Source organism: Amblyraja radiata, chromosome 35 (genome assembly GCF_010909765.2).
Source record: "Amblyraja radiata isolate CabotCenter1 chromosome 35, sAmbRad1.1.pri, whole genome shotgun sequence".
Lineage (NCBI taxonomy): Eukaryota > Metazoa > Chordata > Chondrichthyes > Rajiformes > Rajidae > Amblyraja > Amblyraja radiata.
Genome location: NC_045990.1, coordinates 7,492,151 through 7,518,684, shown reverse-complemented (window position 1 = coordinate 7,518,684; position 26,534 = coordinate 7,492,151). Strand labels below are relative to the sequence as shown.

At 41.5% G+C, this 26,534-nt stretch overlaps 1 protein-coding gene across 1 annotated transcript; it reads right to left on the bottom strand.

The window, feature by feature from the left end:
• Positions 1–1,575: 1,575 nt before the first annotated feature.
• On the bottom strand, positions 1,576–25,965 carry LOC116991806 (breast cancer anti-estrogen resistance protein 3-like). Its single transcript, XM_033050754.1, has 10 exons — positions 25,684–25,965; positions 22,005–22,132; positions 20,517–20,962; positions 19,031–19,125; positions 16,285–16,913; positions 13,177–13,292; positions 12,170–12,341; positions 9,195–9,306; positions 7,156–7,359; positions 1,576–2,378 (listed from the first exon to the last, which is right to left on the bottom strand). Exons 2-10 carry the CDS (start codon positions 22,110–22,112, stop codon positions 2,206–2,208), a joined length of 2,055 nt encoding a protein of 684 aa, XP_032906645.1. The 5' UTR covers positions 22,113–22,132; positions 25,684–25,965; the 3' UTR covers positions 1,576–2,205.
• Positions 25,966–26,534: the final 569 nt, after the last annotated feature.

Below are 26,534 nucleotides of genomic sequence, written 5' to 3'. Positions count from 1 at the left end.
ATGCAGTTCAGACAATCCTTTACAGAAAATCTTGGTGGCAGTTCAATCAACTTGCCATAGTTTGAGATCAGACTTGCGATCTATTCTGTTACTTCCTAAATAGCTTGAGTAAGAATTATCTAGCCATGATGTCTCAGTCATCATGAAACTTAATAAAGGCAACTTAGCATGTTTGCCTGATCACCAACTAACCTGAAGATGAAAGGTCTCCCTCCTGAAACATTATCTCCATTTTTCATCCCTAATGTGCTGAGTGTTTCCTGAATTTTCAGTTTTTATCTCAGATTTGCAGCATCTGCGTTGTATTTTTTTTCTGATTTTCTCCAATCGCTCCACCCTAGCCACCACTAGGGGGAGGCTCAGTCTGTGCAAGTACTTCTTGCATATTCCTGGTGCCGATACAAGTGCAGTGGTCTCCTCAACAGGGTTTGATACACACAGTATCAAGAGAACAAGGAGGACCCGGCATGGGGGAACCGCTGAGGGGGAGGGGGGAGAACAAAGGAGGATCTGGCGCCGGATACTTTGTAACTCTGGTGGCGCCCTTTATGTGGCAACTCTTGGCATACCTTTGGTATGCAAAACAAGGAATTTCACTGTGACTTGTCACATGTGACAATAAAGAATTCATTAATTCATTCAGTGGCTAAACTATTTCAGTTGCTGGGAGATGGGAAAGGTCTCTAACACATCAGCAATTGCACTTTGTTTTTATGAATGAAATTCTCACTACCTGTTTTGATTTGGTTGGGAATTTTGACTTTGAGACTGAAAGCTATGGAGAAGTCTATGAGATGAAACGTCCCACACTGCTGTAGAATTATGTAATGGTCTTGGGAAGTGAGAAACAGACTGAAAATAACCGCCAAAACCCAGGCCAGAAACCTAAAGGCCCATAAAGTCTTCATCAGTCTGAAGAAAAGACTCGACCCGAAACGTTACCCATTCCTTCTCTCCAGAGATGCTGCCTGACCCGCTGAGTTGCTCCAGCATTTTGTGTCTACCTAAACGCCCATGAAGTTTCATTTACAAGTTCATGGCCAGTTGCCTCTTGCCAAATGACTTAAGGCATCACAATAATTTTGTGTTATAAAGACTAAAACCAATTTGATACATACTGAAACTATGAATGGGTTTAACGAGAACCGATTTCAATAGTGGCAGACCCAAATCGTAGTATGTTGCTTTCAATACCCCGTAAATGTTGTATCGATCTTATAGTAACCATTGTAGTTAGAATGGTCTATAGTGTGATGTGCTCCATGTAGATAATCTCGGGGTAGGAATCAACGAGGAGGGAGGATAAATAACAAGCTTTTCGGCAAGGCATCATCGTCATTGAAGCACCTTGACGAAATAGAGGGGGTGCTCGGTTTCACTAAATACTGTGGATCACTCTGATGTCAAAGGCAACAAACATGTGGGTGAAATGTTTGACCATCGGAAGGAGACCACTGTTTCCTCCATTCATTCCATTCTCGGCTGGTCTCTTCTTCAGAATAGCTAAGTGCTGCCAGTGTAAAGGAACTCCTATGCTGCAATTCCTTTGATTCTGGCACTGTGAAATTAAACCAGTTTTGGTAAAACTGACAGAATTTATTTCCCATAGGTACAGAATTGCATTATAACACCAGCTCTCTCTCGATGGGCATAGGATCTGAATGGATTTAAGACAAAAATAATTCCTCAGGTGTGGTTGCTGCTGGCAAGAGCAGCATTTATTGTCCACCTACATTTGCTGTTTACATGGTGAAAACGAGTCACTTGCCTCGAACTGTTGTAATCCATGTACACAGGGTGCTTCCAGAGCACTATTGAGATAGAGATTTGCTGGATTTTGACTCGGTGAACATGAAGGAACTTCAGAAATATATCTCCAGATTGTATATCCAGATATGCATCCAGTGTGAGACATTGATGTGATGGTTTTCCCTTACTGCCGGTCTTGTTTTCCTTAGTGCTAGAGAATGTGGAGTTGGAAGGTGCAATCAAAGAAGCAAGGTTTCCTCTGTCAGAAAGTAATACTTTCCACACTGTTGGAGATCCGTGCCCTGAAGAACAAGACATTTCCCATATGTGGGATAAAGCACTTAACTCATTTTATGCACATTGTTCATTCATGAGTCACTGAACATTAGGAGATCTTCACCAGTGGTACGTTTTTCATAATGGCCGCTCCTCCTGAGGGATGTCTGCCCTGCCCATCTAAAGCTCTGAAGGGCCCAACGGCTCAATTTTCCGTGACAAAGCACTTAGAATTTTATCAAATTTCTCATATCTATCATTGCGAGCAACTTCAGTTGCATTAGCTCCCCAGAACAATTTCAGAGCAAATTCTGTCTTGAAGGCCTCCAACAATTCTTCTTCAACTTGAACATCTGGAAAAGAAAGAATGCCCATTAGCTGAAGTAGTGATGTTAGGAGGGGAACTAGAATTTAATCAGTTATGTTCTTGAGTTTAAGTTGACAGAAACACTTCTCTATGAAATAACTTTGAAACCTCAGTGCTCACATATTTCCAATTTCTTGCTAATCATAAGGAATAGGAGTAGAATTAAGCCATTCGGCCCATCAAGTCTACGCCGCCATTCAATCATGGCTGATCTATCTCTTTCTCCCAACCCCATTCTTCTGCCTTCTCCCGCTAACCTCTGACACCTGAATGTTTCAATGCACTTTATTCCATCATTGGCTGTTGTGCCTTCAGCTACAATGCTTAAACATACTAACCTTCCCAACTTTTTCTTAATGCTTCCAATGTAAAATCTCTCTCCAACTAGGCTTTTATTCACACAGTATGTATGGAGTTATTTGCTGTTAAATTTAACTTTGTAATGCTCCCAGCCAATTGACCATTTTAATGGCTTTGTGTAAACACAAACTCTTAATTTTGTGACCGAGATGGGGATGCCAATAAGCTTTTCTTTTTCCAATTTGCTGCCTTTAGGGGCTGTCCCACTTGGGCGACCTAATCTGCGAGTTTAGAAGAGTGTGTTCAACCTTCAAACTCGCAGCATGGTCGACACTTGGTTCTTAGGAGGTCCTATGATGTTGATGGAACTCTCCTTCATGCTCGAGGGAAGTTCCCGAATAGTCATGGCCTCAGCTAGGTCGCGGAAATTTTTTTAGCGTGTTGAAAAATTTTCTGCTCTGCGAGTAAAATTTGGCTGGCATGGGTCTTTTTGACTCGTAGTGCAGTGGAGTGGGGTCGCTATTCAGTTACAGGCAGTCGAGGGCAGCCGTAAGCATTCTCCTTCGCTGACCGGGCATTTTGATTGGCTCATTGGAGTTTTCAGGACCAAGGAAAACCTACCGGTAGATAAAATGCCCGCTAAACGTAATTAAACTTCTTAAAAGTGTCTCCACTCCATCTCCCCCTCCCTTCTTCTCCCCCCCCCCCCCGTGCTCTCTAAAGGTCTTACCGTACACTGTGGCAGCCGTTTACCTTCCTCTTCAACGTGCAGACAGCGCACCCCCGCTTTCCCTGGCCCCCGCCTTCGCGACGTGTGTGTGTGTGTGTGTGTGTGGTCGGTCGATCGATCCAGCTCGCGGTTTTAACGCAGACGGTCACTCCAGCTCGAGGTTTTCCAGGCGAGTGCCCCCGAGTTTGAAGGTCAAAGACACTCTATTTAATTTGTGGATTAGGTCGCCTTTTTCTTTCCTGAAGATAGTTACTAACGCTCCATTACATTTTATAAAGTTGCTCAAACTCCATTTAGAGATTCAAACAAAAGAGGCTTCTGAATTAACACACAATACCATACTGTTTCATCTTCTCGAACAGAGATGCACCTTCAGTAGGATTTACTTTGTTGTGATCTGAAGCAAGAATCTCGGCTTATTTGTTATATTGCTCCTTTCAACTCGGGGACAATGAGTCTAACCTCAGTGCCTGTGGCACAATCCAGCTGAGCTGAAGTAGTTAAACTCAGAGCAGGAACTACACTGAGACGATTCTTTAGAACCTTATTCAGTCCCATGCTGTGCAGGGACAACAGAAACGAGCCTTGGCAAATGGGTCAGGTTTCTGCTTTCATCCTCGGCTTAGTTACAAAACTACTAACTGGTCGAACGTTCTGACATGGCCTCAATGTGATACCTGGGAGAGCTTAAATTAGGACAATCTCTCAAAGCGCTGTGATCTGTAGTTTCCAAGCAGTGCTGTCTTGGATAAGTATGATTAAAGGCAGTTTGCCCACAGTTATGGGCCTGTCCCACTTGCCGATATTTTTAGGCAACTGCCGGCGACTGTCATAGTCGTAGCAGTTCGGCAAAAAAACGGCGACAACCTACGTCATCCTGGCGACAACTTACGACAGCACCTACGTCAGGCGAAGACAAGCTACGCTCATTGGCATCAAACCCACTGTCGGCGAAAAATGTTCAACATGTTGAAAATTTAGCGGCAACCAGAAAGACGCTACGACTTTTTTGCGCGACTGAGGAGACTACTCCCGGCGATCACCGGTAAACATGTGGCGACAAACTAGTCACCTGTAGTTGCCTAAAAAATCGCCTGAGTGGGACAGGCGCTTTAGGGGCATCAGGATGAGGGTTGGTGGAAGATATGGGTGGGCACAGGACTTGTGCCTCTCCACTCTCATTTTGACCTAAAATGGACCCATGACAGAAATGTAGTTGCGCCCACGTTTTGGTTCCTAATTCTTACGAAAGAGGATGCAGATGACATAATTTCACACGGATTTCTCATTTTGAAAAGGGATTTTGAAATTGAAATTGAACTGCACATTTGAAGAATGAATTTGAACTGCACAAAGCTGTCCATGACTGGATTATTTGCTTTGTGACAACTCTGGGTTTCCAATTGAGAAGGAGTACATATGGGAGGGAGAATGAGAAAGAGGATGAGACAAATTGAAAGCAAAAGCATGAGATGAGGAAGTGAGAAAGAGATTGACAGAAAGTGTGACCCGAGAGCCTTCATGTTGTGCGTCTGTTTGTTTGAACATTTTCGCTTTCAGGCCTCAGTTTGCAGTCGGTGAGCTAGCTGAGCATTCACAGGACCCTCTGAAATCTGAAACACATCAACCCCAGTTCCAGCCTCACAGGAAAGCCTCTTGACCCAATGTGACACTCTCACTTCCTCTGCTATTTCCTTGTGGTTATGAACGCTGGCCATGACGGGCAATCCCCAGAGATTCATCAGATGGGATAAGACAGAGAGCGCATTGTAATGTGTAGGAAGGAACTGCAGATGTTGGTTTTAACACAAAATGCTGGAGTAACTCAGCTGGACAGGCAGCATCTCTGAAGAGAAGGAATGAGTGACCTTTTCGGGTCGAGACCATTCTTCAGTCTGAAGAAGGGTCTCGACCCGAAACGTCACCCATTCCTTCGTTCATGGGCGCATTGTAATGTTTGGTTCCCATCAGGCTCATACAGCCCATAATATACTGTGTGGGAGGTTGTGTCAGAGTGATTGTTGTTTCATGAAGGTTCAGCCATGCAAGCACTTGTTTGTAATTTTTCTAAAGTATTTTGCTAAATATGTAAAATGCATGTAACCAAAGCAATTCCAATCTCTGTCAACTCCTTCATCCTTACCAACTTTGGAAGATTTTTTAAACTTTAGACCTTATGGGCCTGTCCCACTTAGGCAATTTTTTTAGGCAACTACAGGCGACTAGTTTGTCACCATATGGTCGCCGGGAGTAGTCCCTTCAGTCGCGCAAAAAGTCGTAGCGTTTTTCTGGTCGCCGCTAAATTTTCAACATATAAAACTCTCTCCCTCCAGTTCTTCCTTTAGAATTAACCCCCTTTGACCAAGCTTTTGGTCATGTGTTATATCTTTCTACATGCGCCACTATTGAATTTTGTTAACCCACCTGTGAAACATTTAAATTATATTATAGCCCACGGAAGCTGCTAACCCTTTATACTATATATAATAACACTTTGAATGTATGATTGGTCAATTTGCAGATGATATGAATGTTGGTGTTGTTGATAGCGTAGAGAATAGTGTGGTACACTGAGAAAAATGAAATAGATCTATCTCAGTGCTTAATTCCAAAGTATCATATTGCTTCAGTTAGGCTTTTTCAAGGGCTTGTGTGAGAAAATAAACAAAAAAAGCTATGAGTCCATGGGCTCAATGGCAAATTGGATCCAAAATTATCTTTGTAATATAGAGTGATGGAAGATCATTTTGTAATTGATACTTGTAATACCATATGTTCTCCCAGGATTTCCTAAGGAATATAACAGCAAGGAGGTTATGGTACAAGTTTACAAAATATTAGAATATGGACACAAAAAGCTGGAGTAACTCAGCGGGACAGGCAGCATATCTGGAGAGAAGGAATGGGTGATGTTTCGGGTCGAGATTCTTCTTCAGACTCATATAATATAACAATGACTAATATTAGTTAGGCAACAGCTGAAGTACTGTGTACAGTTCTGATCACCACCTTATGGGAAGATGTTGCTGAGATATATCGTCTCTCCTCCTCACTGCTTTTCAGCTGTATTGGCTGCCTTTGTTTTCTTTGGAATGGAGGAGGCTGAGGAGGTTACCTGATAGTGTACAAAATTATTAGGGAAGGGATGGCATGGTGGCACAGCAGTAGAGTTCCTGCCTTACAGAGCCAGAGACCCGGGTTTGATCCTGACTATGGATGCCGTCTGGGCAGAGTTTAATACGTTCTCCCTGTGACCTGTGTGGATTTTGTCCCATGCTCCTAGAATCACCAAGACATAGAAAGCTACAATGCAAGTGTTGCTAAACTGGGCCAGTACAGATGGGTACTTCGTGCGTGGGCCGAAGCTGGGCTTGTGCTGTATGGCAATGGTTATATTCCATAACATCCAACAAGTATTGGTACAGAATAAATAACTCTTCAAAACACTGCCACGGTATCTTTTATATCCAGATGAAAGAGTGGAGAGGGGCCTTGCTTTAATGTTTAATCTGAAAGATTGTATCTCTGTGTACAACATTCCTTCAGTATTCCATCGGGAGTGTCAGTTAGGATCTAGATGGACCTTGAACCCTTGACTTTCTGGCAGAGGCAAGAATACTACTTACGGAGGCACAGCTGAGACACCTACCTGGGATCAATCCTGGGACTGAAAGGAAACACTGGATTTAACATTAATCGTGTTAGATAATATACCGTAGGAAGAGGAACCTACCTTTTAGTTTGGCTTCAGCGTTGGCTCTATATGTTGCAATGTTCATTGTCACAACGCGAGCTGCTTCCAGCATTTTTAACAGGAATCCGCACTCCAATTCAATGTTATCCCAGGTTTCCATAAAATCAGACACGGAATGCGTCTCCATTAGCATGATAATAGGCAAAATGTGCGGAATGGTCGTACTTTGCAGAGGAAGCTCGCCTGGGTTGAAAAATAACATCTTTAGAATGTTTCACATCAAAATCACTTTAATTTGTATAACATCATTGATGTAGTATAAATGTCTCACATTATTTGGAGTGTGGTGGAGGCAGATACGGGAGTGGCGTTTAAGAAGCTTTTAGATAGGCATATTCTTCCCAACGAAACTGACAAGTTACTATAAGCCTTTCTTGCACAACCAAGAAGGATGTGCCAGAAATGGAAGAATATGGATCATGATCAGGCAAATGAGATTAGTTGATCATGTTCGGCATGGACATTGTGGGTCGAAGGAACTGGTCCTCGGATGTACTTGTTTTCTTCTAGGAGTGCTACCAAACAGATCCTTTCCCTCAGAATACCCTCTAGTAATTTTCCAACTACCGATGTTAAGCTCACTGGCATATAGTTCCCAGCATTTTCCCTACAGCCCCTTCTTAAATAAAGGCCAAACATTGCCACCCTCCAGTCTTCTGGCACCTCTCCTGTATTTAAAGACGACTCGTAAATTTCAACCAGGGCTCCAGCAATTATGTCTGTTTTCCCCACAATGCCCTCAGATCTATATAATCATGTTCTGGAGATTTGTCTACCTTCATAGAAGATAGTACCTTCAGCACCTCTTCGACCATAACACTGTAACACTGACTGCTCTGAAGACACTTCCATTGACTGCCCCAAGTTCCTCCGTCCTCCTGTCTTTCTCCTCGGTAAATACAGAGGGGAAATACTTATTGAGGACCTTGCCCACCTCCTGTGGCTCCACACAGAGGTGACCACTTTGATTCATATGGGGTCCCACTCTCTCTCTAGTTACCTTTTTCCCCCTTATGTATTTATAATTTTTACACAGAAATTGGTAGGTGCCTGGAAGGCACTGCCAGGGATGGTGTTGGAAACAGATATGAAATTGGTGTTTAAGAATCTTTTACCTAGGCACATGAATCTGGATGGAAATGGATCATGTGTAGGCTGAAGCGATCAGCTTAATTTCACATCATGTTCAGCACAAACATTGTGGGCTGAAGGGCCTCTTCCTATGCTGTACTGTTCTGCATTCTATGAATCCTAGATCTCCATGTCTCTGCACACCATTCAGTAACAGACTGTAGCTTATTCTTTGTTTTGTTGTGCATGACTATCCGGCTCGAAGCTACTGAAAGCGTTAAATAATGTGTTTGCCGTAGGAATGCACATGATTTCTTCTCATTTGTAATAATTATCCAAACTGATAAGATTTGTTCAGTTAATCACGAGGCCTAGTTAACTACTACAGATACCAGTCCTTTCAGCTGCAGGGTTTACTGCTCAGCAGATACATAGAATTACAGAAGTGTATGAATACTGAGGCCTTGGAGTACACTTGAACATAACTTTAAAATAAAAACAATTTTGTGGGTGGATATTTTGTTCTGAAAATGCTAACTTAAATCTGCCCTCATCTGGTCAAAGGCCCACATCACCGATTAACTGTTTCTAATAAATGTATAGTGCGGGAAGGAACTGCAGATGCTGGTTTAAACCAAAGATAGACACAAAATGCGGGAGTAACTCAGCGGGACTGGCAATGTTTCGGGTCGAGACCCTTCTTCAGACTGATCAGTCTTTTCAGACCGTCTTCAGTCGGAAGAGGGGTCGATTGCCAAAAACGTCACCCATTTCTTCTCTCCAGAGATGTTGCCTGCCTTTGCAGAGTTACTCCACCATTTTGTGTCTATATATGGCATAAACCAGCATCTGCAGTTCCTTCCTACACACAGGGTCCCTTCTTCAGACTGTGTCCCGCTGAGTTACTCCCGCATTTTGTGTCTATCTTCTAGAAAATGTATACCTACTTTTTCCCTCATTCAAGGATTTGAAGAAAGGTTTGAGTTCCTTTTCGAACTTGATGGCACTTTCTGTGTAATTTCTGCGCAGAGTCCTCCACGTATGCTCTAGACGCACAATCTGGAAGGAGAAGAAAAAAAATTAACATCAACAGTGGGATTTTTCTAACTCCTCGTTACTCTATTTCTGGAGTTAAACAATTTCCAATCAACAGTGGAGGTTTAGTTCCCAGGTTTTCATGTGGTTGACATGGCCGTTGTAAAGGCTGCCAGCATAAGAGGCCGGCATAGATTAACTACCCTTCTCAGCCATCCGCAGACACAACAGTCGTAAATGACCAGAATTGGTTTTACGAGGAAATTCTGAATTATGTAATTATCTTTAACTCACTACATTATGTGGAGAGATTGTTGTGGGAGAAGTTGTTAAGTTCCTGCTAAATAGTTGTATTTTGAGATTTTATTTTGAATAGTTTCTACTTTCTATAAAGTCTTTCCCAAACTCCAAATGACACAATACATTTTTAACATTTCATTGCCTTTACTTCATTTGTTCAGGATGCGAATGTCACTGCCAAAACTACTATTTATTGTCGACCCATAAATGCTTTTGAACTGAGTGCTGTACTAGATCGTTGCGGAGTTGGCCACATTTTGACCAGTCTAAGTAAGGATGGCTTTCTCCCATAAAGAGCTTTTAAAAATTCTGTCATTTTTGTGGTCATGATCATAAATTCCAATTTAAGAAAAAAATCCAGTCCTTTAGCTGAAATGTAAATTCCACAGCAGTCACTGTGGGATTTGAATTCATATCTCTGGATTGTTAATCTAGGTCTCTAGATTACTGGTCGACTGTCTGAATACAGTAAGGTCAAGGAACAAAATTATAATTACCCCCACCCATTAGCTTGGAGTTGGAGGTGGGGAGGGAATTCAAAGGGAAGGAAATGTTGCTTGAATTATTCACAGCCTTGATCAAATACCAACAGATTTGTGTACGGCACTTCAAAGAATATATTGGACTAAGAGGGATTGCAGTGTCGGGTCACAGAATGAAACTGTTTGGACTGTTATGTGATTAGAATGGGCTGTTTAATTTTATGTAATACTGTCTGGTGTTCCTTTAAACTTAGAAGACTGTAGGAAATCATATGAAGATATCTCGATCAACCCTCAATCTTCTAAACAAATGAATACAAGCAAATGTTACACAGCCTATGCTCAAATTATATCACAACCAACTTGTATCCCAAGCATGTACTTTTTCACTAACTCATTAAGGCTTGTTTTGACGTTGTTTAAAATGTTTAAGAGATTTGAAAGGGTGAATAGAGATAAGATAATTTAACCTGGTGGGCAAATCTAAAACAATCGTAAAATGGAAGCTTGATTGTATAAGAGTGAAATCAAGAAACATTTTGGCACACGGAGTAGTGGAAACTGGCACTACCTCTTCTAAAAGACAGTGTACAATGAACCAACTGTTGCTTTTATGACCAAGATTGATAGATTATTGTTGATAAGGTTACTGAGAAATCCGCAGCTAAAATGAGAATCTTGGAACAGGCTTGGGTTGAATAATCTTCTACTCTGAATAACCCTAGAGTCACCAGCAGACTATGGTGGTTTGATATCTGGTCTGCAATAAGATAGCTGGTCTTGCCAGTTTAAAAAAAAATGGGACCTCCATTTGACCTTTGCAATCCTATATATACCAGGCATGGGAAAACCTTTTATAAATGTGCACTGATTATAATCATTATTTTCTGTACAGCATGAGAATATCAGATATGGGCAACTTTATTGCCTGCTATATTCAAGTGCCTCCTGAGCCTGCCCAGAGTGTATTCCCAAGCACAAAATACATTCAGAACTAATGATTATGAAATGGACAGCAGTCATCAAAATCAAATTTTTAAAAATGAAGTTGTTGAAATTGTTTCTGAAAATGATCACCTTTCAATTGTTCAAGAAGGAACTGCAGATGCTGGAAAATCGAAGGTAGACAAAAATGCTGGAGAAACTCAGCGGGTGAGTCAGCATCTATGGAGTTTCTCCAGCATTTTTGTCCACCTTTCAATTGTTGATGTGTAAGTGTAGGACATTGCTCACGTTGTGGTATAATAGACTACAGGTTTATTCTGTTATCTCTGCGCAGTTACATTACTAAAGTCCACCAGGAATTTACCAGGCACACAGAATCATATCGGAGTTAAGCAAGGCAGAGACAATTGGTTTTATTATGATGCCTGCTGGATCATTGGAAAAACTGTGAAATTAGACTCACTCCCTTCTTGATTATCCACAACCCAGCAAATTTCTCCCCTCTAAGTATTCATCCAATTCCCCTCTGAAAGTTACGGATTAAACTTCTTTCACTGCCCTTTCAGTCAGTGATTTCTGAATTCTTGCTGCCTGTGGAAGCCTGTCTTCACCGCTTTCTAGCTTCTTGCTCAATTACGTTAAAATAAATTAAAAGAGACTCAGCCCAATTTGGACTTGGGGGACTGCTACAAATGCAGTTGATCGAATTCCATATCATTAAATCTTACAAATAATGAAACAATCTAAACCCAACAGAGGTTCAAGAACTTGAAAATAGCAACAGAATTAGATGAGGAGAAAATAATATTTTTTTTTCTGCATTTAATTGTTATGATTGCAATGAGTTGCTGAAAAAGGATGGTGAAAGCAGATTCAAATAGGACGTGCATACACATGAGAAGGAAACATTTTCAGGGTTAGGGGAAAAAAGTAGGACACAGAAGCTAATTAGATCATGATTAGGCACAGTGGAGATTATGGCATCGTTCTGTAAAATGCTCTAATCATTCAATTTTTAACTCTGCTGAACATATGAAGGATGCAGATTATGCTCTGTTGTGATTCTCAAGTCCTCGGAGGAGTTAGAATTAAAAAGAGACTAAAAGTAACCCAAGAGGTGGGAAATGAGAAAGTAAAAACACAGGTACCCATCCAAGTACCTGAGGCAGCTCCAATGCTTTCATCACTGCTGAGAATGCAAAAAGATCTCCCATGGAATCTTTCAGCTCAACTGCAAGTTGGACAACTTTATGCAGTACTGCCGATCTTTGTCCAACACTTCCTGTGCAACCTAGGATGTCCACAGCAATACCCAGTGCTATTAAATGATGCCTGAATAAAAACAATAGGCGAAGGTTAATAACAATATTTTAATTCATCTTCATAAATTATAGGAGCAGAATTAGGCCATTCGGTCCATCAAGTTTCCTCCGCCATTCAATCATGGCTGATCTATCTTTCCCTCTTAATCCCATTCCCCTGCCTTCTCCCCAGAACCCCTGATACCCGAACTAATCAAGAATCTACCAATCTCCGACTTAAAAATATCCATTGACATGGCCTCCACAGCCTTAAGGGCCTGTCCCACTTTCACGACCTAATTCACGACCTCTGCCGAGTTTGCCCTTGACTCGTACTCGCAGCAGCATGGTCGTCACGAGGTCGAAGGTAGGTCGTGATGCTAGTCGTAGATACTCGTGGCATCAATTAGGTCGAGGCATTTTTCTAGCCTGATGAAAAATGACCATGAGTAAAAAAGGTTGTGAATTAGGTCGTGAAAGTGGGACAGGCCCTTTATGTGGCTTTGAATTGGACTGATTCACCACCCTCTGACTGAAGAAATTCCTCCTCATCTCCTTACGAACAGAGACTTTTTATTCTGAGGCTCTGGCCTCTGTTCGTAGACTCTTCCCACTTGTAGAAACATCCTCTCCACATCCACTTTATCCAGGATTGCATCTATTTCTTGTGGCAGGATATCTATGGACAAAAAGTCATGAATCTGCAATAATCTCAGCGGATGCGGTCTGACCTGCTGCTTTTGGTTTCTGTTTGTTTTATAAAACAGTCATAGTTTCTTTATCAATTGTCCACAACAGAAACTCAGAACTATTAGAATCTGTATCTAATGTTACTGAGTGCTTTGTTGGTATTGCTTATATATTACCTATCCAAGAGGTCCATCCTCAGCTGGTGTCCATGAGGCAACGTAATCAGATCAAGTCCTGAGTTCACGCCCATCATCTTCTTCTGTTCTGCGGACACATTGATGATGCGAGCCACCTACAAGACCAAAGCACATGAAGAAACAAGGAACTGCAGATGCTGGCTTACAAAAGAAGAAACAAAGTGCTGGACTAACTCAGTGGGTCAGGCACCATCTCTGGATATAATGCATCCCGATCCAAAACTTCACCTATCAATGTTCTTCAGAAATGCTGCCTGACCCGCTGAGTTACTTCAGTACTTTGTGTATTCCAAAGCATATGAATTACTGTGAGATTAAAATAATTTGCTGCTCCTACTCCTACTTTGTTTCCAAAGGAGTCCTCAGTTTCTGGTGTAATGGCTTACCTATTCTGCAAGTAACCGCACACACAAATTCAACATTTACATTGAAGTCTAGATTCAAATGACAAATGTTTGTGGACACCAAGACTTTTCCCTCAGAGTATATGGGGCCACTGAAGTCAAGACCACTACTGATATACATGTATATAGCATTATGGCTTTCCTCACAATGATTCATGTGCAAATGTCAGCAGCAAGAATAGGAAGGAAATGGAACTCGTGAGAATAATGGGATGGAAGAATTCCATTATCACTAAATAAATTTCACACAGGAGGTTGGTCAGCAGAGAAATATAAAATACCAAATCTCATTGCACCTCTGTGCAATGACAATAAAAGATATTATTATTATTATTATTATTACATGGAATTGGAAGTAAGGAACTGACACGGATGGAGATTTTGTACTCGGATGGAAAGCAAAGAGTGGAAATAAATGGATTGATCTCAGGTTGGCTGGCTGTGATAGTGAAGTACTGCAGGGGTTGCTGCTTGGGCCCCGGATCAGTGTGTTGATAATAGATTAGGTTGAATATTGCAATCGTGGAGAAAGAGGAAGCCACGGTCTCGAGTAGGGAGTAGGGAGGCGGCCGTTCCAGAGTTCCCATGCCGCTGAGAGGACTCTCCCGACGCCGGAACATCATCACCCGGCGAGGACGGCCTGGAACATCGGGCCTCCGTAGAGGCAACTGTGGAGGCCTCAATAGGCCCGACTATGGGTGGACATTGGGGATGGGACTGGACTTTGTGCCTTCCCCCATAATGGGAACCATTGTGGGGGGATGTTTTTATGTTAAAGCTATTTATTATTGTTATGTTTGTATTCTTTTTTATGTGCTGCATTGGCAAAAGGAATTTCACTACATCTAGGTGTATGTGACAATAAATCAACCTTTGAACCTTTGAACCTTTGAAGAGGAGAAGGAGACATGCTGAGTAAGTGGGTGATAATATACTATTGGAATATAGTGTGGGAAGTGTGCCGCTTGTAGTATCCTTTGGTAGGTATAATAGAACTCTGAAATATTTGTTAAGTGGAGAGAGACTGGAAAACATTGATTATCAAAGGTGCTTAGGTGTTCAGATCACAGGTCATTGGGCAGATGCAGCAAGCAATTGAAAAGGCAAAATGTACGTTAGCTTTATTGCAAAATGATTGGGGAAAAAAAAAGATGGAAGTCTCATTATAACTGAGACTGCACCTGGGGTATAGTTTAGGTCTCTTTACCCAAGAAAGAATGTATTTGCCACTGAGAGAGTGAAATAAGAATTCACCCGAGTGGTTTCAGATTTAGAGTGTTTGCAGTGTGAGTGAACAGAGATGGAGCAGACTGGGATTGTGTTAACCAGTGTACAGAAAAATAAGAAATCCCATCATAACTCGCCATTCTTCAAGGATTTGACAAGCTTTCTGCAGGGCAGGTTTTCCCCCCGAGCTGTGCAGGACCAGTGGCACAGTTTTAAAATAAAGGGTAGACCGTTTAGGACTGAAGTGAGGTGGGAACTTTCTTCACCTTTGAGGTTCTCTCGCACAGAGGGCGGTGGAGGATCAGTCACTGTGTTCATTCAAGACATTAGTCTACAGATTTCTGAACTTTAGGGGACAGTAGTGAAAAATGGCACGGAAATAACAGAGGAAATGACTGTAGTGGAAAATGGGTAGAATATCAACTATAATCTTAATGAGTAGTGGTGAAGGCTTGTGGGCTGTTTGGTTTATTCCTGCTCATATTTATTTAGTTTTTATTCACTAGCGGTATACAAGATCAACACTGGTTTAGATTGGGTAAATAGAGAGAAGCTGTCTTCAGGGACCAGAAACAAATTTATAGTTCTGGGCAAATGTTCAAGGGGAAATATGTTTTTTTGTGTAACTGGAAGAAACTTGCACGTGGGGTCGTGAAACAAAGTCAATTTGGGTTATTTTACAAAGGGGATTGGATAGGCAGATTAAAGGTAATTTGAAGGCCAGGGGGATGGGACTGGTTGGATTGCTAGCACAAACTCTAGGAGATGAATGGCCTACTGCTGTAATGGGGGTGGTGCAGTTAATAGTAGGACTGCATGGGTTATTATTCCAGTGTAAACTGCATCTAGTGTCCAAGTGAGTGGTGGGGGTTGATCTGGTGGGAATATGGGGAGAATAAAATGGGTTAGGGTACGATTTGTGTAAAAATGGGTGTGGCAAATGAGCTGAGGGGCCGGTTTCAATGTTGTTTCTGTATGGTTCTGTCTCTACATACTTTTCTATAACTTAACCATTTTCTGTTTGACAGGTAATCCTGATTTCATTATTGGATTTATTATATTTATATGGCCTCTAGTTCAAGTCTATGCCTACAGACAGACCATGAAGTTTAGTTATATTTATGACCTCCTTAAAGCATCTAAATCTTAGCTCTGTTCTGTCACGGTAAATTATCCCTTTGTGCAGGTGAGTGATAAGGATAAAAGTAAAGGAGGATTGATGGGGGAGCCATGGCGAGACAGTTCCAATGGGAACTTCTGCTACTCTGCATGGTCCCAATGGGCCAAATGGCCTCATGTGGCACTTCTCACTGCTTTCTCTACTAGAGGTTTAAACGCAGAGCCAGTTATTTACCGTTTACCTATTCAAATAAATTATTTAAAGGTGAAAGCAATGCAAAATAAATCTAAGAGCAAGGACATATAATAAACAGGCTGATCACGAACACTTATGTACCTGACAATCCTCTTTCAGAATATGCTGTGCGATAGTCTTTGCATCATTTTCATGAAATATTTCTTTGAGACGCTTAAGCACAGTCGGATCTAGAGATCTGTTGTCAAAGGGAAGTAAGATTGATGTAAAGGTGTCAAGTTTAAATGAGCTCATAGCTTCCAGTTCTGGCCGAGTGAATGACCAGCCATCATCCTTCACAAATTCTTCCTGGCATGCCTTCATGGAAATTGAGTTTATATCTAAATCCAGGAGGCAAAAATTGGTGTCTGTCATACGGGTTCTGACCTGCGATCGCTCTGCAGATCGTAATCTCTCCACATGACTCTTTGGCGGTGAGGGTTTCAGACTTTGTATTTGTGTATTGGGCACCAGCTCCCAATAGACATTTCCATTCAAGTTTGGATCGCGTGGAGTGTCTGTGACCATGACAGATGGAACTCTGAATGGCTTTGGAGGTGCCTTGGAGTGCAACTGTCCTTCAGAACCTCTCGATCCAATACTGGACTGGGAACCAAGGCGTCTTAAGCCCACTTTCGGGTTGATTAATGGATCACTCCCTGCTCTATACATTACAGACGAAGAGCGAATGATTTTCTGTGTCCCATTTGCTTGAATGAAGTCCCTGGGTCCTGTGGCAGAGAAACACAAGTGTTAATATAAATGCTGAATTATGTTAATCTCATAATGTACTTGTCCTTTCTTTTTCATACGGTCCCTCTTTAGCCACCTGGGGTCTAATAAAAACAACCCTAGCCTATTCAATCTCTCCTTCTAACTAGAGACCTCCATTTTGGATAACATTCCCGGTAAATTTTATTTGCATTCTTTCAGGTGCGACCAGAACTGCGAGTGTGGACTAGCCAATACCTTGTATCACTGTTACGATATAAAAAGCTGGAGTAACTCAGCGGGACAGGCAGCATCTCTGGAGAGAAGGAATGGGTGATGTTTTGGGTCGAGACCCTTGTTCAGAATGTATCTTGCATCACTGTAATATGATGTCCCAACTCTTATAGTCGATACCCCTGGCCATGAAGGCAAGCAAACTAAATTGTGATTTATACTATCTTATTCATCTGTTTCGCCATTTTCAGAGAATATGAATTTGCAATTCAAACTCCCTCTGTGCATCGTCATTTCTAGGTTTCCTGATGTTTACCAACCAGTAGTAGTCAAGGCAAAATGCGTTATCTTACACTTGTCTGGCTCATGTTCCATCTGCCACATTTTGCCCAACTTTTCAGCTAATCTATGTCTCTCTGCACCTTTCTGCAAACATCCTCGCTATCTACAAGTCCACCAATCTTTGTGTCATCGGCAAACGTACTTATCAGATGACAGACATTCTTATGCACCTTACGTATGACAAACAACAAAGATCCCAGCACTAGTACACCATTGTTACAGACTTATGGTCAGAAAAATAACCCTTCACCACTACCCTCGATTCCCACCACCAAAACAATCTTTGATCCAGTTTGCCAAACACCGTGAACTAACTTTCTCAACAAGCCTATCATGTGGGAACTTGTCAAAGAGCTTAAATGAAAAGGTAACTGAGAACAACAGCACTTAACAGCTTGTTAAACGGATGAAAACCCCACATCGAATACAGTCATAACTTTTACCTGCTTCACCAATTTATAACCACATCTGTCTTACACTAACCACAAAGATAGGCAACATGATTATAAAAGGATAAGGACATTTAGAAGCCATTTGAACCCATGCTGGCTCCATGAATTAACTACCCAATGAGTTGCATTCTCACAATCCTGCCCCATATGTAGTAACAATTTTCCCCATCGAATATTCATCCAATTTTCTTGTGAAGCTCACCATTGCCTCTGCTTCCACTGTCATTTCAGAGGTATTTAATGTAGAAAATTGTTTGCCTTGAATCTCTTGTCATTCTTTCCCAAACATCTTAAGCATGAATCCTCGGGTCACCCCTCTTCTTTACTACCACCTGGACTTGCGCCCATTTCTCCCCTCCCCTTCCACCTACATTCCTTCCTCTAGCTTGACAACACACAACTCTTCACGAAGAGTCTCAACCCGAAACGTCACCCTTTCCTTCTCTCCTGAGTTACTCCAGCTCTTTGTGTCTATTGGGGAACAATGATTTGAGTGAAGAAGTTTTTCCTTGCATCAACCCTGAATGGCTTAGTTCTAAATTTAAGGTTCCTTGTTTTGGATTCTCCCACTAGAGGAAATAGTTCAACAAGTTCTTTCATTATCTTAGATACATCAATTAAAATCATCTCTTTTGATTTATAATCCAGGGAACACAAAGCCAGTATAAACAATCCATGCTCATAATTTACCACTTTTATCCCACAACAACACTCAGTCCCCAGATCAAAGAGAATATGGTGCAGCTGCATAAAATATTACCGTCTAGAAATATTATTTCAAAAGTTGAAATAATAATGCAGCAGGAAAAATCTACAATATAGGAAGGAACTGCAGATGCTAGTTATACACTGAAGATAGACACAAAATGCTGGAGTAATTCAGCAGGACAGGCAGCATCTCTGGAGAGAAGGAATGGATGATGTTTCAAGTTGAGACCGTTCTTCAGTCTGAAGATGGGTCTCAACCCGAAACGTCACCCTTCATTTCTCTCCAGAGATGCTGCCTGTCCCGCTGAGTTTCTCCAGCATTTTGTGTCTATCTTCGAGGGAAAATCTACAAGTTGGATAAGAATACATCTAGTGCCAGAGAGATTTTTAAATGGACTCACCTCCAGAAAGGTAACTGTCAGACTGGGCAGATTGCAATGGCCTTTTGTCAATCCAGTCCAGAATATTTGGATGGCTGCCACTCTTGTCCTTATTCCTGCCATAAAAACATGCCGATAAACATAGAAATGCCATTGCTGATTACACTTTACCAGAAAATTGATATTGTAAAATACAACTGGCAATGTTAAAGAACATACATTTCTATAGTGTTTTCATAACCTTTAAACAATCTACAGTCTATTGATGGAAATGCTGTAATGTGGGAAACATTAATCATATTAGTTACATACTCTGAGAGTTGATTTATTTCTCCATTTCAGCATATTTCTTCTGTAACTACTGAGGACTCGAAGGCCAACTGACAATAAACCACAAAGTATACAATGCAGCTGTCTTAGTATTGCATTGGGAACTTGGATATTAATGTTCAATGGGGCTCCAACCAAACGTTTTCTGGCCGACAAGGAGGTTTGCAGCTATCTCAAGTATGCAGATAGTGTGAGGAGTGACAAAAAGAGCAAAATTAATAATTAATCCTAATCATATAATACCTCCTCCAGCAAAGACAAGATTTGGATTGAGGCTTTTAAAATCACAAATAATTTTGATAGGGTAAATAAGGGAAGTAGTTCCCAGTGGCAGAGGAGTGGGTGTCGGAGAAGACTTTTGAATAAATGTGAAAATATTTTTTCTGCAGTGAGTTGTGATCGAGCATAAATTGTTTGAAAAGTTGGTGGAAGTCGGTTCAATAGTAACCCTCACAAGGAAATAGGATGTATTTAAAGGATGAAAATGTGCACATGATTGTTACAGTGGGACTAATTGAATAGTTCATTGAAGTCTTGTGCTTCCTCATTGTAAAGAGTCATCCAAGCTTCATGGCCAAACCTAATATTGTTCTTCCCCATCATCTGACTGCCTGCTAGAGAAATCTCTGTCTGATTTATTTATTTCCTTCCCTGTGGATTTCAAGGGATGTCCCAGCTTCTGTTAGGATTAGTACACTAAAAGATTCCCAAGGCACTTTACAGAGAGTTATCAACCAAACTTTCAATGAGAAATCAAGTTATGTCACCAAAAGCTTTAAGGTATAAAGGGGAAGAGAAAGATAGCTGGCTGGAGAAATTTAGGACACAGTTTGAACAGGAGAGCTTCGATAACCTCCCAGCACAGAAAGTTTGAGAATTGGGAAACTGGATGGGGATGGAGAAAATTGTTGTGATTGGGAGAGGCCAAACCACTGAAGGATTTGAAAACATGGATTTCTAAATTTAAGTGCACACAAACCTGGAATCAATGTAGGTCAGTGAGCTCAGGGAACGGTGAATGAATGGCACATGGTGAAAGCTGGCATATATCAGAAGAGATTTAATGACCCATGTTTACGGAGCATGGAAGATGATGGATTACACTTTATAATCTATTAAGCTTGACATTAAGCCATTGGGGAGCTTAACTGATTGATGAATCCAAATCATTAATTACCTCAGAAGGTTGCTATCCACTTCAAGCTGGTCCAACGATACTCCTCCGGATAGATTTAAACTGAATCTTTTATTTTGATCAGTGCCTCTGGCTGCCTGTTCTCTGTGTTGTAATCTCTGACCCACTGCACATCTGTATTTTTCCTCAATGCATCTTAAGGGTACAATGCGGTTTATTGGATGAAAGATTATTGCTCCACTTTCCTCTGAAATCGGTCTGCGGTTCCCCACGTAGAATCGCACCAGTGCTGGGAGGTTATCAAAGCTCTCCTGTTCAAACTGATACAGCACTCGGGTGTAGGACTCCTTACGCCGGAGGACCACGCTGATGATCTTGAAGTGGATAGGCTCATGTTTCCAGCTGCAGCTCAGTACAAAGTCTCCTGGACTGGAGCGAGACTCTCGGATGAGGAAATCTCCATCTCTCTCTATTAGCACTTCGGCTTCCTGAATTAACAAAGAGGTGAATCAGCCTTCATTTAGTATTCAACAGCTAAAGTAAAATAATTCTTTGCTTTTTCAATTTCTTTTTATAAATAATAGTTTCCAGGTTGGGATTAGAGCATTTTCCTACTTTAAACACCAAAAGTCAACTGATAACCAATCTTCACGATCAACACCCAATCCTGCCTGCTACATGTTCGTGAATGTAATAGAACGGGGACTGGTCAATATCTGGCAGAGTCAATGGCGTTGGGATAAAGGGTAGAAAAAGTATCAGCAAAATCACTGGGTATGGTATTTATAGAAACAATAGAAGGAATCGGGACCAGCAGAATTAAATACAGGGGAAGGGAAATTTCACCTAGTAGATGGGCAACACAATGTGGCCCACATTCCCCTACAAGATTCCTTTATGAGTGATGCACTTGGAATTGCATCCCTCTGTCAAAACTCCAACGGATGCAGAAGTGACTGATGCCACAAAGCTTTAGTTCTAGTTTTAGTTTTAGAGATACAGCACGGAAACATGCCCTTCGGCCAACCCAGTTGGTGTTGACCAGCTATTAACCGGTACACTAACACTATCCTACACTGGGGACAATTTACAATTTTTAACGTGCCAATTAACCTATAAACCTGCAAGTCCTTGGAGTGTAGGAGAAAACCAGAGCACCTGGAGAAAACCCACATGGTCACGGGGAGAACGTACACAATCCATTCAGACAGCGCCTGTTATATGGATCGAACCCGGGTCTCTGGCGCTGCAAGGCAGCAATTTTACTACTGCGCCACCATGCCGCCCCAAGTGCCTGGTTAAATTTATGGAGTGACAGAATGACCCAGAGGTGGTGATGAGGGTGCTTAACTTCAAAAAAATAAAATGTCAATTACACAATCCTGGAAAAATTGCATTTGTATCAACCTTAAAGGCAAATTATGCCGCACCTTACATCTACTGATGTTTTCAGGTGGTATGAAAGCACATAATATGAATATTATTTTCATGGTTCACAGACATATGATGAAATGGACAGAGATTTCCAACCTGCCGTGGGATTGGTCCATGGAACCAGGCATGGCTACAGATATCATCGGTATTTAGTTTTAGTTCCTCCTCCAGCTCCTTTGTTAGTGGATCTTTCACAGAGGCCATTATAAGTTATCAGTAGCCCACTGAAAAAAAAGAATGAGATCAGTGCCAAGTTACACCTTGTACTAATAATTAGATCGCTAAATCAGAATATCCATTATCACTGATGCACCATGTAGGGAGGAACTACAGATGATGATTTATAGCAAAGATAGACACAAAATGCTGGAGTAACTTAGCGGGTCAGGCAGCATCTCTGGAGAAAGAGTTAAGCCCCTGTCCCACTTAGGAAACCTGAACGGAAACCTCTGGAGACTTTGCGCCCAACCCAAGGTTTCCGTGCGGTTCCCGGAGGTTCTTGGAGGTTTTTGTCAGTCTCCCTACCTGCTTCCACTACCTGCAACCGCCGGCAACCACTTGCAACCTCCGGGAACCGCACGGAAACCTTGGGTGGGGCGCAAAGTCTCCAGAGGTTTCCGTTCAGGTTTCCTAAGTGGGACAGGGTCAATAACCAGGGAGTTGCTAGGGAACGGTCTCTGTGGAAGGCGGAAAGGGGTGGAGATGGGAATATGTGGTTTGTGGTGGGATCCCGTTGGAGGTGGCGGAAATTTTGGAGGATTATGTGTGTTCAATGGCAGTACTGACTGACTACAACAATCCTTCTTTGACTACAAAACTCTATGAGGTACCTTGATTTTATAAGAAGTGATGTAAAATTCAAGTCTTTCCCAAATATTCATTCAGTTGATGATTTCCGGACTGTTTATTCCGCATCACACAGAAAAAAAATTCTTCCAAATCAACAGGAAATATTTCCAAAAGACCAAAGTGAAATAAAATGGTCATAAAAAGCTTAATGGAGGCTCACTGAGGATAAATATATCTTCAGTTCCAATGCTAAATGTGTTTGACGATGTTGGCTTACCCTCTGATATTTAGCTCTCCCAAAAGCTGAATGCAATCAGCAGATAAGAACTTTGAACCCATTTGATCTCAGTGCCAGAAGATGAATTATTCAGACCCCATGGGGGGGAAATAATCAGTATGTGTAAAAATGTGCAATCCAGCTTGCTAAGATCTGCTAATTAGGTGGTTATAATTTTCCCTGTTTATGGTTTCTCTGCTATTTTTTGTGAGAATTAATGAATACAAAATGCAGCCCTAACCTATGATATACAAATCTAACCAGTCAGGCTGAATTGGAAATCCGGAAGTAGAAATGTCAACAGAGGGCGCAGATCAATCAGCGTTGTTTAACTGTATGGCTCATTTGTAACAGTGTTAACTAAGTTCTATCTCTCACGCAGAATATAAAGTGCTAACCCCAACGGCAATCTTATCTGATGTTGTCTGGCATGGCCCAAGGGTAGCAATCTTGCCTCTCTCCGTATAAGAACATTGGTTCAAGGCCCATCCTAGGATGGCACACCAGTCAGGGAATGTTGAGCAGGAGTCATCTATCAGATGTGTCATCAAGGCATTGTTTTCTCTCTTAGGTGAAAGATTTCCACAGCATCATTTAATGAGAAGAGCAGGATATAATCCATGACGAGTGATTGCACCAGAATGAGTGCATCGGAGTCATGAGAAAGCTATCAGGATTGGAAAATTATATGATGATAGGCGAGAATGAGGATGGGCTAGGGCCGTTTTGATACAGAGGGTGCGTGGAGACTTAGTTCAGACATAGAGTGAAAAAGAAGGAAGGAATATTTTTCCGGTTTGAGGAACCAATAATTCGGAGGTAATTGTTTGAAATAAAGAATGAGAGGGGAATGAGGGAATGTTTATTTATTCAGACGGTGTTAGAGGTCTTGAATTTGCTCCCTCAGAGTGAACAGAAATAGGTAGACATCCTCATTGCATTTAGAACATGTGTGAACATGTCCTGAGGAAGCAATGATTTGCAGGACCTGCGATCAGGTACTGGAAATTTGATTTAGGAGATGCAGAACTGGAATAAAAGCAATGGGCCAAATGGCCTTTTCCTAGATTTTGTTATGATTCTTTGATATCTTGGCCTATGTTTATCCATAATGATTAAAAGCAGATTATCTATATGTTATGACATTGCTATTTGTGGGAACTCACTCAGCAAAGATTGGATGCTGATTTTCATCTACTATCACAATGACAGCACTTCAAAGTCTATCTCTTTTACTTCATTGACTGTGAAGTGTTTTGGGAAGTTCTGAGGAGAGATACTGTAGGTGCAGTATTCAAAACATCATTCTTATTGATGCTGGGTAGTTCAAACCAATAAGAATTTGAAACTCTGCTCTATGATGTTTAGGCAGTCTCAATATTTAATGTTCTATGTGTCATTCCTAACTGTCTCTCCATGTCATGTTGTCACTTGCGGGCAGAGCACCAAGGCAAATTCCTTGTATGTGACTACTTGGCCAATAAACTTATTCCTTCTTTCTATGACAGTTACCCGCCTATGGAGACTCCTGGCAGAAAACCTGTGGGAGAGTTATGATCAAATGGACATAGCTGTAAAATAAAGCTGCATAGAAAATAAGGGACCCCAAGGGATGCAGATGCATTAGATATATTTAAGACAGAGGTGGAAAAATATTTGAAATTTAAGGAATTGAGGGGTGTGAGAAACTGGCACAAAAGAGGAGTTAAGGTCAGCATAGATGAGCTATGATTGTATTAAAGAGGAGGGGTCCGATGACCTGTGCCTGCTTCCTTTTTGGAAAAAGACAAAGTGCTGGAGTAACTCAGTGGGACAGGCAGCACACCTGGAAAACATGGATAGCTAACGTTTCAGGTCGAGTCCCTTCTTTAGACTGTTCCTGCTTCTATTTTCCAGTGTTCTTATGAAAGTGACAAGAAGTGTTTTTATTGGAACAGGGTTCAGATGTTAAAAATTGATTTGTATCAATTCTTCCATCAAAAATTATAAATGCTTTAGCTGACAGTGCAAGAAATTGATAAAGAGCTCATTCAGAAGTTAGAATCGTTATGGCACAGGAGGCCATTTGACCCATTCAGACTATGCTGGTTCTTCATCATTCAACTCAATTTGTTTGTGAGAAGAAGGGTCTTGACCCGAAACATCACCCATTTCTTCTCTCCAGAGATGCTGCCTGTCCCGCTGGGTTACTCCAGCATTTTGTGTCTATCCATGTTCTTTCACAACAGGCTTGCAAATTATTTTCCCTCAACCTTTTTCAGCTCTTTTCTGAAAAGTATATTTTCACTCCTCTCAAAGGTGGCAATCTGCACATCATAACCGCAGTTTAAAAAAAAACCAATTTCCTTGTATTCCTCGTAATTCCTACCAGCCCCTCATATCCTTTGTATATCAATTTAATTCTGTCCTCATTTCACCCAATAATGGGAACAATCTCTCTATTTACCCTATATAAAAACATTAAAGTTAATTACATGGGTTAATGTTCCTTCCAAATATTTCTTTCCATTTTGATGAAAATAATATTACTTTTCTCATGGCTACAGTAGCCTGAACACGCTGGTACTGGTTTGTACAAGTCTGACACAACTCTCTTTGCAAATACAGAGTGAAAGCTCAACCACTTCATCAATCACATTCCACACATTTTTCTCGCAAAGTCTCAGTTTCTGTGCCACAAAGAAACACCGATTAGTTTTTCTTGCCTACCTTCACCTTCTTTTCTCCGGTTGTTGGTCCGTTAACCATAAGGTGCAGCCTTTTAGGGTGGAGGTTTTAGTAAGAAGTGGCAGAACACCTCAACATAGCCCTGGGGAGCCGCACCTCCAGGGAAACCTATTAGCTGGCAAGATGCAAGGGGTATGAAGAGAGTTGACAGGTACACTCATACCTGATGGGGAGCACAACCTCAGTGACGCAGCAGAGCCAGTCATTTCCTTATGCAACCCCTTAACAAATAAAGTGACAACTGTGATTCCATTTAGTGCTACTAGTCTACTGAGCGTTTGAGAGGCACGGCACCCCCACAGAATGTGGAATATCCCAGTGCTGTACTCCACCCTTTAGCTTAGTGTAGAGGACACCTGACAGCAAATCTGCCTACCTTTAATGCATGTCATTCAGATCAGGAACTGGAAAGATTGTGCAAACAGTGCCCTTCCCTCTTGCAAATACCCAATCAAGATGACCAACCATAAGGGTTGCTCAGCAATCAAAACATCTAGAGTACTGCGCAGTGCAATAGGTGTATTTAATAATTGTGTACTTTTCATTTGTGACAATACCAGAAATGTTAAAAAAAATAGCTGGATATTAAACTGCCAATGCCAGGGGAAGAGGAAAATGTACTAGAGTTTTTCTGCATGGAAGTATGCTCTTCAGCCAAACTTGTCCATGCCAACCAACCAGCATGCCTCTTTATGTTAGACAAAAATGCTGGAGAAACTCAGCGGGTGCAGCAGCATCTATGGAGCTAAGGAAATAGGCAACGTTTCGGGCCGAAACCATTCTTCAGTCCGAAACGTTGCCTATTTCCTTCGCTCCATAGATGCTGCTGCACC